At 41.7% G+C, this 19,825-nt stretch overlaps 1 protein-coding gene across 3 annotated transcripts in view; it reads right to left on the reverse strand.

Moving 5' to 3' along the window:
* Positions 1–1,814: 1,814 nt before the first annotated feature.
* Positions 1,815–19,825, reverse strand: part of RANBP3 (RAN binding protein 3) — a 199,178-nt gene continuing 181,167 nt past the window's right edge. For all 3 annotated transcript variants that reach the window (XM_054013387.1, XM_054013389.1, XM_054013386.1), the window contains 2 exons: positions 13,759–13,939; positions 1,815–5,483 (listed from right to left, as the gene is read on the reverse strand). In XM_054013387.1, coding sequence (XP_053869362.1) covers positions 5,440–5,483; positions 13,759–13,939 — 225 coding nt within the window. In that variant the 3' untranslated portion in view covers positions 1,815–5,439. The remainder of the gene's footprint in view (positions 5,484–13,758; positions 13,940–19,825) is intronic.

Genomic DNA, 19,825 nt, shown 5'->3' on the forward strand with positions numbered 1-19,825 from the left:
AATAATCAGTAAAAACTATAGTGAGACAGACATCAACCTCCAGGGAAGGAATCTTAAAAATGGAAGAAAAACACTGCCCTTTTTTGGGCACTCTCTTTCAAAGAGGTGTTTATGGTCTCTTACTACCAATTTAAAAAATATTTCTATGCCTATTTTCTTAAATGATAAAGGTCTATTAGGACCATGCTTTACCAGTCCAACAAGGACTGTTTGGAACAGTCATAAGAACAGCCATACTGGGTCAGACCAAAGGTCCATCTAGCCCAGGATCCTGTCTTCTGACAGTGGCCAATGCCAGGTGCCCTAGAGGGAATGAACAGAACAGGGAATCACCAAGTGATCCATCCCCTTACCCATTCCCAGCTTCTGGCGAACAGAGGCTAGGGACACCATCCCTGCCCATCCTGGCTAATAGCCACTGATGGACATATCCTCCGTGAACTTATCTAGTTCTTTTTTCAACCCAGTAAAGAGTCCTCTAGTTTATTTCATCATGATGAAAATAGACCTGACATTTTTGCTGTTCAGCCAGGTTGATAGTAATGAGAGGACCCTCCCTCCATAAGAGGGAAGTTTTGTTAATACTGGTTGTCTATCAGAGGAGCACAGCTAGCCAACCAATCTGAATATAGGGTTTGAGGGGCCAGTGTTTAGCAGGTTTATAATTAAAGCACAAATATGATCCAAATTTGGATCAAAATAGTGTATGTACCTTATTAGACATGTGATGGAGTTGCCAGTCGCAGTTTTAGTTCAGACTGAGTTGAGTTTTGCACTCAAAGGAGGGATTCAGTCTCTGTTGTGTGAAAACAGCTGTCCCCTCTCCAACTTTACAGCTTTACTCTGAGCACACAATACATTTTTTTTGAAAATGTACAAGTAAATCTATTGGTTAGTTTAGGAGTTAAAGCTAATTTTAAAATGTGTCCTTTAAGGAATTTAGAGCTCTGTGTCAGTCCTATTTTCTCCCCAATGATTTAAGAATAGAAAAATGCTGACTCTTCAAACGTCCATTAAAAAGTTAAATATCACTGAAGTCTTATGCACAGGCTACATTTAGTTTTTATTACTAATGATTAAAAGCCATTTTTTGTCATTATTTTTCTTAACTGAAAGTTTCATATTCATTTCATGAAGAGCTGCCATCTTTCAAAGTGACCATCTCTAATTGTTCTCAATGGGACTGCTAACGGTAGCCTGTGGCCTCAGAGATGTCCACTGCCTTCATCCACGTCCATTCATTGCTCCTGACAGCAAAGTAGATTACTATCTTCCCTGAGGGCAGCTTGGCTTCATTTCTTTGGAAATAACAGTGATTTTGAAAGAGGGCAAATTTACTAATAATAATCTTCAAACACTTAAAATGACAGATAAGCTTTCAGTTACAAAAAGGCCATTAATCCTAAATATTTCTTTAAAAAAAAAAAAAAAAAAAAAACTTGTTGCACCAGATCTAGAAGTTAAGAGGTAGAGGAAAATTAGGGTATACATTGTCTGCTTTATGCTGCTTTGGGGGATGGAAAGTCACTACAAGCCCATCTTAACTGGCCAGTACATCCTGGTTACTTTGTGCTACTCAGCATACTAGTAAATCTAGACCTCTAAATTTAAAATGAAAAAGTTATTTAAATCACTAGAAATAACGTTCTCTTTCGGGTTCTTGTTTACTATGTATGCGTGAAATTTTTAATTTAAAAAAAGAGAATTCCTAGACTAAGACTATTGTCAGATGGAGTTGAAGTTGAAAGTAAAGTTAAACTAAAAAGAAATCTAAGCATGTTAAGGTACCGAAAAGGAAGTGGAGAAAAATCTAATATGTTTAAAAATCATTTTAATCTCATCTGGTATCACAAACTACTATGCATTACTCAAAAGTGTATCATTATTGGATGGTGACACTACAGGGCAGAGTTAAGGTTATTCAAATGCACTAACCATGCATTTCCATACCATGACATGTTTGGCTTGTAAGCGTACCCTTAACTCTGAATTTTCTGGTTTTACAAGGCTTGGTTGGGCCATAATTACAATATCCCTGTAACATTCTCCCCTATATTACAGATATGTATTCTCAAATTTAACTCCACCTTAATGTATTTTTTGTCTGGAAAAATACACACATTGTGGTTTGGAAAATTTATGGCCAGGTTACTTGGCAGCCCCAAGCAGCTCATCTTAGTAAATGCTGATAAAACACTATCATCAACACACACAATAGTACAGCTAAAGATCACAGCAACAAAGATATAGGAAACCAAAAGCCTTTTGCAATAATAAAACCATTTCCTTCTTTCCAACACTCATTGCTAGACAGAATACACACAGGGCTTGGGTTATCGGTTTTTTGTTTTTGTTAAAAGTTTTAATGTAATTCCCAAATACAATTGATATGACAATCTTACATAAATCTTTCAAAACACATGGGCATTATCTGGTTTTACTTGTCACTAGTTTACTAAGGCTTAAAGCAGAAAGTGTAATAATGTTTAGATCTGGCCTAACTACATCTTTCTGGACAGGGCTTGAAATTAACTTCTGGCCAATTCTGTGAATGGTTTATAGACCATAATATTTTGGACTAAGATGAAATATTTTGTTGTTATTATACTATAAACATATATGCAAGGCTTCTAGCTGAAACCCAAGTTTTACCAGTAAACAGCTGCCAGATTTAAAGAAAACTCTGTAGGTAACTGTTTAATACTACTGCACCCCATGAAAAAAAGCATGCTTATTCCATTCTCCTGGATGTTAATGTATTTGTCAATGTAACACTATTGTAAAATGCCTGAAAGTGAGCCCCTACACACACACGCCTCCAAAAGGAGTGGCATTTGGGAGCAGGAAGTAACATCTAATATTCCATAGTTAGGCCCTGCAACAAAGACACCTTATGAACTTCTGTAATAATCTTTATGCTGGAAATCAGAAGCTTTACTTTGAAAGTTTATTTGAAGAGAGTATTTTAAATTCATTTGACTATCCATGTAAAAAAGGTCCAAAAGAAATGAAGATCACTTAATGCAAACCAAAGAATTCCCAAAAGTGTGTGGGGCAGATAAACACTTGCAGAGGATTAAAAATCTGCCAGATTTCTACTAGTGAGGAGCATGAAAAGAGAGCGTCAATCGGCTTGTGCATGGCAAAAGATACAACTCCCTCTATGGAGAAATAACAATACCCACAGACTGCATGAGCAGACAATCCAGAGAGGTCACAAATGCAGTGGCACAGCTAATCCCGAGCCCTTTCCACCCCCAGAAAGAGTAACGTCAGGAGTTCCTTCAATGGGCTAAGTCAGGAAAACAAGCAACTAAAACCCCTGGCAACAGTTAGCTATTGACAACAGGAAAAATACAAAGAGAACAAGCTAAATACACTTTGGACTCCTGACTATAAAAGTGTGGGTTTTCGTTAATGTAAAAGCTAGAAGGGCTGCTTAATCAATCTGAATGGTTTCCCCAGCTGCTTTTGTGCTGCAAGAACTCTTGGGTTTCCATTTTCAAGGTTTCCTGCACTAAATATTTCTTCTTCCTCTTTCTTTTTTTTTTTTTTGAAGATGCATTTTAGATCTTCCCAATATAAATGAAAAACTTTGTACAGAGTATGCAATTATAAGAGAAAATAAAATAAAATGGGGCTATTTATAGGAAAGTGGGCTACACACTGTTCTTAGCTGGCTATGTATTCCATCTTTCCTGGACAGGAATGAGATATTGTATCAATTGGTTACTAAAACACAGTCATTGTGAGTTTGACACAAGAGGCTGAAAGGTTAGAAAATGACAAAAGCAAAATGAACTGGTTACACAAGGAACCCTTCAGAATTACACAGAAAAACACTTTTTTGCCTTTATTTGGCAAAACAGGATTCATCATTCTTCAGCACAAGTTAATCAAAGCTAGCAATAATTCTTCATACTGCAAAACCTCAGGAGGCAAGAAAGGGAAAGGGAGGTTTAGAAAATGATTTGCTCATTAAGGCCCCCAGTTCAGCAAGTGCTCAAGCATGTGCGCTAATGTTAAGCATAAGAGTAATTCCCTTAATGTGAATGAGATTACTCATGTGCTTAAAGTTAGGCACAATGCTTAAGTACTTTGCTGAACTGAGACTCAAGTCACTGAGGGTATGTTTACACTGCAAATAAAACCTGCAGCTGGCCTCTGCCAGCTGACTTGGGCTCCCAAGGCTCAGGCTGGGGGGTTATGTCACTGCAGTGTAGACTTCCGGGCTTGGGCTGGAGCCTGAGTCCTGAGACACTGCGAGTTGGGAGTCCCAGAGCTCGTGCTGCAGCCCGACTCCAGACATCTACACTGCAATGACACAGCCCACCAGCCCAAGCCCCTGTCAGCTAGCATGGGCCAGTGCACGTGTCTAACTGCAGTGTAGACACCTTTAATGAGAACAGCTTTTTTGTGTACAGATCTGTTGAAATGGCTTACCCAACTCACCAAATGAGCCCATCTCATTCTTCCAAAGGCAGACAGCTGTGTTTTAGCTGTTCTGAAGGTGTGTGATCTGTACGCCATCCTAAGCTTTAATCACAGCCACAAGAACATAAGTTTACTATGAAAAATTGTATGCAACACCTATTATTTATAGTGGCTTAGCTCTCCCTTAAATAGTAACAGAAAAGAACAGTACAAAACAATAGTTTCACTTTCTCAACACACAAGAGCATCTTATTCAGATCTAAAATAAAAAAAGTATCAGCACAATATAAACCCCCAAATAATAATATTGGAAGTGGGGGAAGAAGAAAAGGGTTAGCAAAATGTCCAGTGAACTTTAAAGTTTCTTATTAACTCAGTACAAGGCTTTCCTGTCAAGACAACTTTTTTTGTAACCTCTGGGTATAGACCGACCGACGAAGGACAATGGTATCCACAAATTACATTGGGATTAAGGTAAAAAAATGCTGCCCTCTCTGCAATCCAAAGAGAATGAAGCCAGAAGGGTAATCAGTGAGTGCATGAACAGAGAAGAGCACAGCTTCTCTGCAGGCAGCAGGAACTGAAAAGGGAGAAGCGGGGGTTAAGAAAGAAGAATTCAAGTTGGAACCGTGCTGGAAAGTTCTATCTCAGAGGCCTGCAAAACATGAGCTACTGAAGAAACAGTCAAAAGGTCCCAATGAAAAGCTGTGACAAGTCATAATGTGCCATTTCAATTACAAGGAAAAGGGGAAATGTTATTTTTCTGCTCATCAATATGATGAGCTTTCATGTCCCAAACCACATTCAGGCAGTTTCCAAGTCTGCTTTTTTTGTGGAATCTACTGATCCAGACCAAAAAAACCAAACAAACAGAACAGGGATGCACAGTTCCTAAGTCCTGGAGCCTTCAGCACTGCCTGGAACAATCGCTGGCCTGGGGTATCCACAGAGGTGCCTGCAAGATGGTGTTTGCAGCAGCCTTGCAGGCAGATGGCCTCACAGCTGCTATGTGCTGCCAATATTCTGCCCATCTCCTTCATCATTAGGACCTGAAACAGAAATAGAACATGGTTACAATAAATATTTATTTTATCTGTAAAACTTACTTTGCTATTTTCTGATGCAAACTATGGAATGAAGATCCCAGCTGGCTATCAGTGCTCCATGCCGCTCTCCCCAGCCTATAAACTAGACCAGTGTTTCTCAACGACCAGTCTGTGGACTGGCACCAGTCCCCAAGATTTCCCTGACACAGTTTATGAAGGCAGCAAGCCTCCTTGGTATCATAAAGGTTGAGAAACCCGGACCTAGAGTACCCAGCTCTTAGAAGCCTATGGAGGAGTCTCAATCTTAGGATTTCAAGGTGAGAGACAAGAGCCAAAAATCTCTGCTTCTCCTATTCCCTCATTTCCCAGATCAAGCCCCCACACCCAGTCCCTGCAAAATTACACATATCCCACCTGTTCTTGCTGGGCCGCCCAGAAGAACCAAAAGAGAAGCTTCCCTCACCCCCTTCTACCTTATCATAGAAATGCAGGGTTGGCAGGGACTTTGGGAGCCACTTTTCCCTAGTTTGCTTATGAGAATGTCATGTGGGACTGTATCAAAAGCCTTAGTAAAATTGAGATATATCATGTCTACTGCTTCCCGCCATCCACTAGGGCAATAACTCTATCAAAGAAGGAAATTAGGTTGGTTCGGCACGATTTGTTCTTGACATCTCCATGCCGGCTATTCCTTATAATTCTATTATCCCCTAGGTGCTTACGCATTGATTGTTTGCATTTAGCCATATAGAGTGGAAATCCATCAACTTCATGAAAAAACTCATACAGATACAGACAGACATCATCTTCCTTTCCAAATGCAAGCAGATGGACATCATACCAAAAGGACTAAAGGTAAAAAATCCATTACAATCTACGTATCACACAGACTATGCTGAGAGACTGTGTCACACACTCTCAAAGAAACTGCGAAACCACCTGATCAGCATCCTATACAGCAAACAGGGAAAGATTAAGAATGAGCTCTCAAAACTGGATACTCTCATAAAAAACCAACCTTCACACACAAACTTCCTCATGGATAGACTTTACAAAAACTAGACAAGCCATTTACAAGACAAACTTTGCCTCTCTACAAAGGAAAAAGGACACTAAACTATCTAAACTGCTACATGCCACAAGCAGCCACAAGCAGCCACAACAGTAATTCCCTTAACCCACCCAGCAATATTGTTAATCTTTTCAGCTATACTCTTAGCCCAGCAGAAGAGTCTGTCCAATCTCGGGGCCTCTCCTTTTGTCCCTCCAAACCCACGAACATGATACAGTTCTGCGGTGACCTAGAATCCTACTTTTGATGTCTCCGACTCAAAGAATATTTCCAAAATGCCTCTGAACAGCATACTAACCCACAGAATCCCCCCTACCAGCACTACAAAAATAAGGATTCTGCGTGGACTCCTCTGGACGGTCGAAACAACAGTCTGGATTTCTACATAGATTGCTTCCGTCAATGTGCAAAGGCTGAAATTGTGGAAAAGCAACATCACTTGCCCCATAACCTCAGCCATGCTGAACACAACGCCATCTACAGCCTCAGAAACAACCCTGACATCATAATCAAAAAGGCTGACAAAGGAGGTGCTGTTGTCATCATGAATAAATAGGAATATGACCAAGAGGCTGCTAGACAGCTCTCTAACACCACATTCTACAGGCCATTATCCTCTGATCCCACTGAGGATTACCTAAAGAAACTACACCATCTGCTAAAAAAACTCCCTGACAAAGCACAGGAACAAATCTGTACAGACACATGCCTAGAACCCCGACCAGGGGTATTCTATTTGCTACCCAAGATCCATAAACCTGGAAATCCTGGACACCCCATCATCTCAGGCATTGGCACCCTAACATCAGGCTTGTCTGGTTATGTGGACTCTCTCCTCAGACCCTACGCTACCAGCACTCCCAGCTATCTTCGAGACACCACTGACTTCCTGAGGAAACTACAATCCATCGGTGATCTTCCAGAAAACACCATCCTGGCCACTATGGACGTAGAAGCCCTCTACATCAATATTCTACACAAAGATGGACTACAAGCTATCAGGAACAGTATCCCCGATAATGTCACAGCTAACCTGGTGGCTGAACTTTGTGACTTTGTCCTCACCCACAACTATTTCACATTTGGGGACAATATATACCTTCAAGTCAGCGGCACTGCTATGGATACCCGCATGGCCCCACAGTATGCCAACATTTTTATGGCTGACTTAGAACAACGCTTCCTTAGCTCTCGTCCCGTAACGCCCCTCCTCTACTTGCGCTACATGGATGACATCTTCATCATCTGGACCCATGGAAAAGAAGCCCTTGAGGAATTTCACCATGATTTCAATAATTTCCATCCCACCATCAACCTCAGCCTAGATCAATCCACACAGGTGGTCCATTTCCTGGACACTACTGTGCTAATAAGCGATGGTCACATAAATACCACCCTATACCGGAAACCTACTGACCGCTACACTTACCTACATGTCTCCAGCTTCCATCCAGGTCACACCACACGATCCATTGTCTACAGCCAAGCTCTAAGATATAACCGCATTTGCTCCAATCCCTCAGATAGAGACAAGCACCTACAAGATCTCTATCAAGCATTCTTAAAACTACAATACCCACCTGCTGAAGTGAAAAAACAGATTGACAGAGCCAGACAAGTACCCAGAAGTCACCTCCTACAAGACAGGCCCAACAAAGAAAATAACAGAACACCACTAGCTGTCACCTTCAGCCCCCAACTAAAACCTCTCCAGCGCATCATCAGAGATCTACAACCTATCCTGAAAGATGATCCTTTACTCTCACAGATCTTGGGAGACAGACCTGTCCTCGCTTACAGACAACCCTCCAACCTAAAGCAAATACTCACCAGCAACCACACATCACTGAACAAAAACACTGACCCAGGAACCTGTCCTTGTAACAAAGCCCGATGCCAACTCTGTCCACATATCTATTCAAGTGACATCATCATAGGACCTAATCACATCAGCCATACCATCAGGGGCTCGTTCACCTGCACATCTACCAATGTGATATATGCCATCATGTGCCAGCAATGCCCCTTTGCCATGTACATTGGCCAAACCGGACAGTCTCTCCGCAAAAGAATTAATGGATACAAATCTGACATCAGGAATCATAATACTCAAAAACCAGTGGGAGAACACTTTAACCTGTCTGGCCATTCAATGACAGACCTGTGGGTGGCTATCTTACAACAGAAAAACTTCAAAAACAGACTCCAATGAGAGACTGCTGAGCTGGAATTGATATGCAAACTAGATACAATCAACTCAGGATTGAATAAGGACTGGGAATGGCTGAGCCATTACAAACATTGAATCTATCTCCCCTTGTAAGTATTCTCACACTTCTTACACTGTCTGTACTGGGCTATCTTGATTATCACTTCAAAAGTTTTTTTCTCTTACTTAATTGGCCTCTCAGAGTTGGTAAGACAACTCCCACCTGTTCATGCTCTCTGTATGTGTGTATATATATCTCCTCAATATATGTTTCACTCTATATGCATCTGAAGAAGGGGGCTGTAGTCCACGAAAGCTTATGCTCTAATAAATTTGTTAGTCTCTAAGGTGCCACAAGTACTCCTGTTCTTTTTATTGATTGTTTAATAATTTCTTACAGTATCTTTACAGGTTGCAAAGTTAGGGTGACTAATCTAATTCCCCAGGTCCTCTTTGATCCCCCTTTTAAACATGGGTACTTCGTTTACTCTTCTCCAGTCCTCTGGGACGTCACCTGTCCTCCATGAGTTCTTCAAGATAACTGCTAATGGTTCTGAGATTGTTTCAGCTAATGCTAGGTGTGCTGTAGCTTTTTGTGCCTTAGCCTTTCTGATTTTGTCCCTACATGCTTGTGCTGTTTTTTTTTTTTTTTTTTTAACTCCTCTTGACAATTTGTCCATATTTCCACTTTTTGTAGAATTTCTTTTTGATTTTTGGGTCATTAAAGAGCTCCTGATACAGCCATATTGGCCTCTTCCTATATTTCCTTCGTATCACAATAATTAGAAGTTTTGCATTTAATATTGTCTCCTTGAGAGACTGCCAGCTCTCCTGAATGCCTTTATATCTAAGGTTTTCTTCCCTTGGGACCGCATCCTACCAGTTCTCTCAGATTGTTAAAGTCTGCTTTTTTTAGGTCAGTTGTCCTTATTCTGCTATCACTCCTTCCTTTTCTTAGAATTATGCAATCTATCATTTTCGTGATCACTTTCACCCAAATTGCCTTCCACCTTCAGATTCGCAACCAATTCCTCCCTATTAGTCAGAATCAAGTCTAAAATGGCTTTCCCCCGGTTACTTCCTCCACTTTCTGAAACAAAACATTGTCCCTGATACATTCTAAGAACTTTTGGACACTTTGCGTTTTGCTGAATTAACTACCCAGACATCTGTTGAAAAAGTAAAGTCCTCCATTACTACCAGGTCTTGTGTTTTGGCTATTTCTGTTATTTGTTTTAGAAATGTTTAATTCACTTCCTCCTCCTGATTTGGTGGTCTACAGTAGACCCCTACTTTGATGTCACCCTATTTTCCCCCCGGTTTTATATTTACTCAGCCTTTCAACTGTGTGCCTCACACCTCCTTTTGGATCTCCGGATAAGTATATATATATTCTTGATGTATAATGCAATCCACCTCTTCCCTTTTTCCCCAGCTTTCCTGAAGAATCATAGAACTGGGAGGGACCTCGAGAGATCATCTAGTCCAGTTCCCTGCACTCAAGTCAAGGCAGGACTAAGTATTATCTTTCTAGACAAACGCCCTGACAGGTGTTTGTCCAACCTGCTCTTAAAAAACTCCAATGATGGAGATTCCACAACCTCCCTAGGCAATTTATTCCAGTGCTTAACAACTCTGACAGTTAGGAAGTTTTTCCTAATATCCAACCTAAACCACCCCCTTGCTGCAATTTAAGCCCATTGCTTCTTGTCCTATCCTCAGAGGCTAAGAAGAACAATTTTTCTCCCTCCTCCTTGTAACAACCTTTTATGTATTTGAAAACTGTTATCATGTCCCCTCTCAGTCTTCTCTTCTTCAGACTAAACAAACCCAATTTTTTTGCTCTTCCCTCACAGGTCATGTTTTCTCAGCCTTTAATCATTTTTGTTGCTCTTCTCAGGACTTTCTCCAATTTGTCCACATCTTTCCTGATATGTGGTGCCCAGAACCAGACCCAATACTCTCTCCAGTTGAGGTCTAATCAGCACGGAGTAGAGCAGTAGAATTACTCGTGTCCTGCTTATAATACTCCTGCTAATACATCCCAAAATGATGTTTGCTTTTTTTGCAACAGCGTTACAGTCTTGACTCAGATTTAGTTTGTGATCCCCAGATCCCTTTAGTATGACCCCCCAGATCCCTTTCTGCAGTACTCCTTTCTAGGCAGTCATTTCCCATTTTGTATGTGTGCAACTGATTGTTCCTTCCTAAGTGGAGTACTTTGCATTTGTCCTCATTGAATTTCATCCTATTTACTTCAGACCATTTCTTCAGTTTGTCCAGACCATTTTGAATTTTAATCCTATCTTCCAAAGCACTTGCAACCCCTCCCAGCTTGGTATCGTCCGCAAACTTTATAAATGTACTCTCTATGCCATTATCTAAATCGCTAATGAAGATATTGAACAGAACTGGACCCAGAACTGATCCCTGCAGGACCCCACTCGTTACGCCCTTCCAGCATGACTGTGAACCACTACTAACTACTCTCTGGGAACAATTTTCCAACCAGTTATGCACCCACTTTATAGTAGCTCCATCTAGGTTGCATTTTCCTAGTTTGTTTATGAGAAGGTCATGCGAGACTGTATCAAACGCCTTACTAAAGTCAAGATATACCACATCTACTGCTTCCCCTGTAAGCTATTCCCCTGTATACCTATGTCAGTCATGAGATTTATCCAACCAAATCTCTGTGATGCCAATTAATTCATAATTTAGCTTATGTTCTAATGACTGCCAATTCTTCCTTTTTGTTCCCCATACTCACTGCATTTGTGTATAGACATTTAAAACGTTGAGCCTTGCATTCTGCCAGCACAGAGCTGCTGTTCCAAACCCAGCCTCTGCTGCAAATCATCCTTGCTATTTTCTATCATGAGACCGGCTGCAGGACTGGCAGAAGCAAAAGGAGGCGAGGTTTCCAGCTATAGGAAGACAGAACATAGCTGGATCCCATCCAGGAATCCTGAAATGGCCCCTCCTCCCGTGGCTTCCCACCCTTTAGTCTCCTTCATGTCTCCCCACCCCCATCTCCTCTGACTCCTGCCTATTTCCCAATACCGCCACACTCCCACCTGCCCCCACAGTCCCATTACCCACTTCTTTGTATTTTCCTGTTTCCTGACCGGCCCTCACAAGGTGACTAAAGGGCCACCATTTTCCCTAAGGTCAGCCTGGATTCAGCCCACTGGAAACAATGGGAGATGGTCATCATTTTCATAGAATCATACGACTGGAAGGGACCTCAAGAGGTCATCTAGTCCAGTGGTTTTCAAACTGTGGGTTGCGACCCAGTACTGGGTTGCAGAACGTAAGGCACTGGGTCACAGTGGCTCTGGTCAGCACCACCGACCGGGCCATTTAAAGTCCCATTGGTGATGCTGCCTGGCGAAGACAGGCTAGTCCCTACATGTTCTGACACTGTGCTGTGCCCTGGGAGCACCCCCACGAGCTGAGCACCCTAGATCTCTGCCCTGATCCATGAATCCTCCACACACACCCAGCCTTCTGCCCTGCATCCCCCAACACTCCCAGCCCTCTGTCCTGACCCCTGAACCCCCCCCACGCCCAGGTCTGGGGTTCCGGCTGCCGGCCCCTTGCCAGCCAGCGTCCCAGCCGCAGGCCCCACTCAGTCCGCTGCCGGCCTAGGTGAACAGAACCCCAGGCTTACAGCGGGCTGAGCAGGCTGGCGGCGTAAGATCAGCATTTTAATTTCATTTTAAATGAAGCTTCTTAAACATTTTGAAAACCTTGTTTACTTTACATATAACAATAGTTTAGTTATATAATATAGACTTATAGAGAGAGACCTTCTAAAAAACATTAAAGGGTATTACTGGCATGCGAAACTTTAAATTAAAGTGAATAAATGAAGACTCAGCACACCACTTCTGAAAGGTTGCCGACCCCTGGTCTAGACCATCCCTGACAGGTGTTGTCCAACCTGCTCTTAAAAACCTCCAATGATGGAGAGTCCACAACCTCCCTAGGCAATTTATTCCAGTGTTTAACCACCCTGAGAGTTAGGAAGTTTTTCCTAATGTCCAACCTAAAATGCCCTTGCTGCAATTTAAGCCCATTGCTTCTTGTCCTATCCTCAGAGGTTAACGAGAATAATTTTTCTCCCTCCTCTTTGTAACAACCTTTTATGTACTTGAAAAGTGTTATCATGTTCCCTCTCAGTCTTCTCTGCTACAGACTAAACAAATCCAGTTTTTTCAGTCTTCCCTCATAGGTCATGTTTTCTAGACTTGTAATCATTTTTGTTGCTCTTCTCTGGACTTTTTGGGTAAGGACAACATTTCACTAGGTTGAAGGCAGAAATCAAATTCATGACAACACTTAACACCCCCAAAAAACAATTAAACTAATGAGAGTGGGCAATGCTGAACTAATTAATATCTTGTAATTAGGCGACAGCCCCACTGGGGACCCTCTGTGCCAAGCCATGCAGGGAACTTTTCAATATCCATTTAGAGGGATGTGACAAATGTGAAGGGATTTTTACTACGTGACTGGAACAGTTGGCTGTGACCACAGCTTAGTTCATGTCATGGACCCTATACCACAAACACTCATGAATATAACAAAGGCTAGGTCTACACTGGGGGGGGGGGGGGGGGGAGGGGGATCGATTTAAGATACGCAAATTCAGCTACGCGAATAGCGTAGCTGAATTCGATGTATCTGATCCGACTTACCCCGCTGTGAGGACGGCGGCAAATCAACCGCTGCGGCTCCCCCGTCGACGGCGCTTACTCCTACCTGGGCTGGTGGAGTATGCGCGTCGATTCGGGGATCGATTGTCGCGTCCTGATGAGATGCGATAATTCGATCCCTGAGAGATCGATTTCTACCCACCGATCCAGGCGGGTAGTGAAGACAAGCCCTAAGACAGTTAGGCACTAATGGAACAGTCATGCAGTTTTCTTTGTTTAAGTACAACGGGAGAACAGTACGGGAAACTAGAAAGTTTAGCACATTTTCTTGCTTACCACTTCCAGCTGATCCTGAAGGAGCAATGACATCATCATCACTATCTTCTTCATTTGATTGTGTTACCTCTGGCTCAGGTGCTGTGATCTTAGCTTCTTGCTCTTGTTCCACTCTACACCGTAGAGCCAAGATCCGATGGTGTAATGCAGCATACAGCTGTCCTGTATCTTTAGAGCTTGCCTATGGATTTTTAAAATATTAAACAAATAAGATTTTAAAAGTTTACAAATGTTTTATTCTATGCAACCTCTTATACAGAGCAAAACATTCCTACCAAACTTAACTTAACAGTAAAAAGGTTGCAGAGTAGTTTTTAAACGAAGAGATGGGGGAAAGCCGATTGCTGCAGAGGAGCACGTGGATCAGACAGAGACCTCTCTTAGAGGAGAGTTTATTGATAGAGATTCTCTAGGTTTTAGTCAGGTGGAGCGGATGGAAAAGGATAAAGTGTGGGCCAGATCAGACGAGAAACATTCATATAAAAAAGAATCTGACACATCAGAAAAGGGCAGACAAATAAACAGTGACAAGTTTTTAAAGTGCTTGTACACAAATGCTAGAAGTCTAAATAATAAGATGGGTGAACTAGAGTGCCTCGTGTTAAAGGAGGATATTGATATAATAGGCATCACAGAAACCTAGTGGAGTGAGGACAAGTAATGGGACACAATCATTCCGGGGTACAAAATATATCGGAAGGACAGAACAGGTCGTGCGGCGGGGGTGGGGGAGAGCACTATATGTGAAAGAAAATGCAGAATCATATGAAGTAAAAATCTTAAATGAATCCACATGTTCCACAGAATCTCTATGGATAGTAATTCCATGCTATAATAAGAATATAACAGTAGGGATCTATCATCGACCACCTGACCAGGACAGTGATAGTGACGATGAAATGCTAAGGGAGATTAGAGAGGCTATCAAAATAAAGAACTCAATAGTGGGAGATTTCAATTATCCCCATATTGACTGGGTACATGTCACCTCAGAACGAAATGCAGAGACAAAATTTCTTGATACTTTAAATGACTGCTACTTGAAGCAGCTGGTACAGGACCCACAAGGGGAGAGGCAATTCTCAATTTAGTCCTGAGTGGTGCGCAGGACTGGTCCAAGAGGTAACTATAACAGGACTGCTTGAAAATAGTGATCATAATATAACAACATTTAACATTCCTGTGGTGGGAAGAACACCTCAGCAGCCCAACACTGTGGCATTTAATTTCAGAAAGGAGAACCATGCAAAAATGAGGAGGTTAGTTAAACAGAAATTAAAAGGTACAGTGACTAGAGCGAAATCCCTGCAAGGCATCTTTTAAAAAGTGGAAGTCAAATCCTAGTGAAGTAAATAGAAAGGAGCATAACACTGCCAAATTAAGTGTAAAAAATGTAATAAGAAAAGCCAAAAAGAAGTTTAAAGAAGAGCTAGCCAAAAACTCAAAAGGTAATAACAAAATGTCTTTTAAGTACATCAGAAGCAGGAAGCCATCGAAACAACCAGTGGGGCCCCGTGACAATCGAGATAAAAAAAGGAGCACTTAAAGATGATAAAGTCATTGCAGAGAAACTAAATGAATTCTTTGCTTCAGTCTTCACCGCTGAGGATGTTAGGGAGATTCCCAAACCTGAGCCGTCCTTTGTAGGTGACAAATCTGAGGAACTGTCGCAGATTGAAGTGTCATTTAGAGGAGGTTTTGGAATTAATTGATAAACTTAACAGTAACAAGTCACAGGGATCAGATGGCATTCACCCAAGAGTTCTCAAATGTGAAATTTGAGAACTATTAACTATGGTTTGTAACCTGTCCTTTAAATCAGTTTCTGTACCCAATGACTGGAAGATAGCTAATGTAACGCCAATATTTAAAAAGGGCTCTAGAGGTGATCCTGGCAATTACAGACTGGTAAGTCGAACATCAGTACCGGGCAAATTAGTTGAAACAATAGTAAAGAATAAAATTGTCAGACACAGAGAAGAACATAAATTGTTGGGCAAAAGTCAACATGGTTTCTGTAAAGGGAAATCATGTTTTACTAATCTATTAGAGTTCTTTGAAGGGGTCAACAAACATGTGGACAAGGGGGATCCAGTGGACATAGGGTACTTAGATTGCCAGAAAGCCTTTGACAAGGTCCCTCACCAAAGGCTCTTATGTAAATTAAGTTGTCATGCAATAAGAGGGAAGATCCTTTAATGGATTGAGAACTGGTTAAAAGACAGGAAACAAAGGGTAGGAATAAATGGTAAATTTTCAGAATGGAGGGGGGTAACTAACGGTGTTCCCCAAGGGTCAATCCTCAGACCAATCCTATTCAACTTATTCATAAATGATCTGGAGAAAGGGGTAAATAGTGATGTGGCAAAGTTTACAGATGATACTAAACTGCTCAAGATAGTTAAAACCAAAGCAGACTGTGAAGAACTTCAAAAAGATCTCACAAAACTAAGTGATTGGGCAACAAAATGGCAAAGAAATTTAATGTGGATAAATGTGAAGTAACGCACATTGGAAAAATAACCCCAACTATATATACAGTATGATGGGGGCTAATTTAGCTACAACTAATCAGGGAAGAAGTCTTGGAGTCATTGAGGATAGTTCTCTGAAGACGTCCATGCAATGTGCAGCGGCAGTCAAAAAAGCAAACAGGATGTTAGAAATCATTAAAAAGGGGATAGAGAATAAGACAGAGAATATCTTATTGCCCTTATATAAATCCATGGTATGCCCACATCTTGAATACTGCGTACAGATGTGGACTCCTCATCTCAAAAAAGATATACTGGCATTAGAAAAAGTTCAGAGAAGGGCAACTAAAATGATTAGGGGTTTGGAACAGGTCACATATGAGCAGAGATTAAAGAGGCTAGGACTTTTCAGCTTGGAAAAGAGGAGACTAAGGGAAGATATGATACAGGTATATAAAATCATGAGCTGTGTGGAGAAAGTGAATAAGGAAAAGTTATTTACTTGTTCCCATAATATAAGAACTAGGGGCCACCAAATGAAATGAATGGGCAGCAGGTTTAAAACAAATAAAAGGAAGTTCTTCACACAGCGCACAATCAACCTGTGGAACTCCTTGCCTGAGGAGGTTGTGAAGGCTAGGACTATAACCGGGTTTAAAAGAGAACTGGATAAATTCATGGAGGTTAAGTCCATTAATGGCTATTAGCCAGGATGGGTAAGGAATGGTGTCCCTAGCCTCTGTTTGTCAGAGGGTGGAGAAGGATGGCAGGAGAGAGATCACTTGATCATTACCTGTTAGGTTCACGCCCTCTGGGGAACCTGGCATTGGCCACTGTCGGCAGACAGGATACTGGGATGGATGGACCGTTGGTCTGACCCAGTATGGCCATTCTTATGTTCTTATGTAACTTCACTGCTTTGCAATTTTACACTGTTGATTTCAGAGTCAGTAGGTCTGGAATCCAGATGGGTGTTTTCAGACTAGGTCAGAGATTTAGTGGCAGTGGAAACACAGTGTTGTTGGTGGTCAAGGGCTGGACATGTTTAGTTCCCAAAGGGAAGAATGCATTCAGTGATTCTCTCTAATCACCTCCTATGGCTGACTGAAGGAATGATTTTGCTTGACTTCAGAAAAACCACGTGCAACCCCCCTCATCCCAAGAAGGTATGCAAGAGGAAACGGCAACAAAGAAAGAGCACAGAGGGGAGTCTCAGAGCCACCAAGCCACATGCCAAATACACAGTTTTTTTTGCCTAAATTTACGCTTATACTTTCTTTACAAAGGGAAGTCTTCACCCTTTAAAGAACCCCAAACCATCTGTCTGGATTTTCAGTCATACATCTAGTACACATATTTGTTACTAAAATGACTTGATTGTGATTATTTTTATCATGTATCTCTAAAAAACCTTAAATCTCTAACAAAACACATTTAATAACAGAATTGCCACACTAGATCAGACCTGTGATTCATGAAGGCCAGTATGCTGTCTCTGACATTCTTGCACACTCCCAAGAATTAATGGCTGCCTTATGTTCCAAAACAAGGGGAGTTGTAGTCGTTTCAAAACTAACTATTCAGTGGATATTATCCATACTGGCAGCTGAAAGCCCTGCTGTCGCAAGGATATAATTTATAAAGTCATGTGCATAAAAAAGCTGAAAGTGGCTGGGACCTTAAAAACTGGACAGTAACAGACCATGAATCCCAGCGATAATTGAACCTGGTAAGACAGAGTGAGTGTATGTGTGAGAGAGAGACACAGAGACAGAGTGTGTGTGCTGGCTGCTGGGGAAGTCTATGAGAGACCATGCACCATCTCTTTAAGGCACTCACCAGAAAGCTTGTTGTTCAGACCACAGCAGCTACCAGAAGCTCTCCTGAGCCCTGTCCCCCACCCCCTCCTGCTCTGCAAGCAGGAGGGTCCCAGGAGCAGCTGGCCAGGGGCTCCAAGGCAGAGTGCAGGAGCAACATGGCCATAGAGCAGGTGGGGGGGGGGGGAGGGGGGGAGGAAGGGGGGTGCACCTGAACACGCCGCCGGATCTGTGCAGCTCTGCTAATCAAATGCACAGCACTTGACTCACTCCTGGGCGGCCACGTGACCGCTCAGCTTAAAGGGAACACAGGGCCCTAATTATTCTTGTCAGCCATCTTTGAACCCTCCCCAAATTCTGCAATATTCCTTCTGAGATCTATTGATCAGTACTGAACACGTTATTTAAGGCGAGGAGTTTTATTTTTATATGTCCATTTTGTTATTCTCAAATTTCTTTGGGCGGAAGTTTCCACTGAGCGCTCCATAATGATGCCCAGCTCTTTTTCTTGAACGGATGCAATTAAGTTAGAACCCTGTAAGATGTATAAATAGTTCAAATTATTCACTTCAGTGTGCATTACTTTGCATTTATTGACAATGAATTTAATCTGCCATTGTAATGCCCACTAACTTCCTTGGTGCTTTCTCCCATGCTATCCCTCATTATCCTCCTTTAAAACCCTCCTCAAAACTCTTTGCCATGAAGCCTACAAAAAACTTGACAACTGTTGGGCTGAGGGTGTGCAGAGACAGCTGCCTATCATGCTGACCAATATTGTCTCATTGTTTCCTTGTACTCCCCCGTCTGTCTCCATGTGTTGTCTCGACTTAATACTTAGACTCGGCTGTAAGCTCTTTGGGGCAGGAATCATGTCTTTTTGTTGTTTCTGTACAGCTCTTAGCACAATGGATTCCTGGTCCATGACGGGGGCTCCTAGATGCTATAGTAATACAAATAATAAATAATAACTTCCTCATAGTCTTCTCTGGCCTAGAGTAACCTAAGTAATTTTTGGTGACAGGTTTCAGAGTGGTAGCCATGTTAGTCTGTATCAGCAAAAAGAACGAGGAGTACTTGTGGCACCTTAGAGACTAACAAATTTATTTGAGCATAAGCTTTCGTGGGCTAAAACCCACTTCATCAGACGCATGCAGTGGAAAATATATATACATACACAGAGAACATGAAAAAATGGGTGTTGCCAGACCAACTCTAATGAGACTAATTGAATAAGGTGGGCTATTAGCAGGAGAAAAAAAAAATTTGTAGTGATAATCAGGATGGCCCATTTCAAACAATTGACAAGAAGGTGTGAGTGACAGTAGGGGAAAAATTAGCATGGGGAAATAGTTTAGTTTGTGTAATGACTCATCCACTCCCAGTCTTTATTCAAGCCTAATTTAATAGTGTCCATTTTGCAAATTAATTTCAATTCTGCAGTTTCTTGTTGGAGTCTGTTTTTGAAGTTTTTTATTGAAAAATTGCAACTTTTAGGTCTGTAATAGAGTGACTAGGGAGGTTGAAGTGTTCTCCGACTGGTTTTTGAATGTTATAATTCTTGACGGCCTTCACCAATGTAATGTGATGCCATCATGTACCAGCAATGCCCTCTGCTATGTACACTGGCCAAACTGGACAGTCTCTACGCAAAAGAATAAATGGACACAAATCAGACGCCAAGAATTATAACATTCAAAAACCAGTCGGAGAAACTGCAGGACTGGAATTAATTTTCAAAATGGACACCATTAAATTAGACTTGAATAAAGACTG

This window comes from Malaclemys terrapin, chromosome 24 (genome assembly GCF_027887155.1).
Source record: "Malaclemys terrapin pileata isolate rMalTer1 chromosome 24, rMalTer1.hap1, whole genome shotgun sequence".
NCBI lineage: Eukaryota > Metazoa > Chordata > Testudines > Emydidae > Malaclemys > Malaclemys terrapin.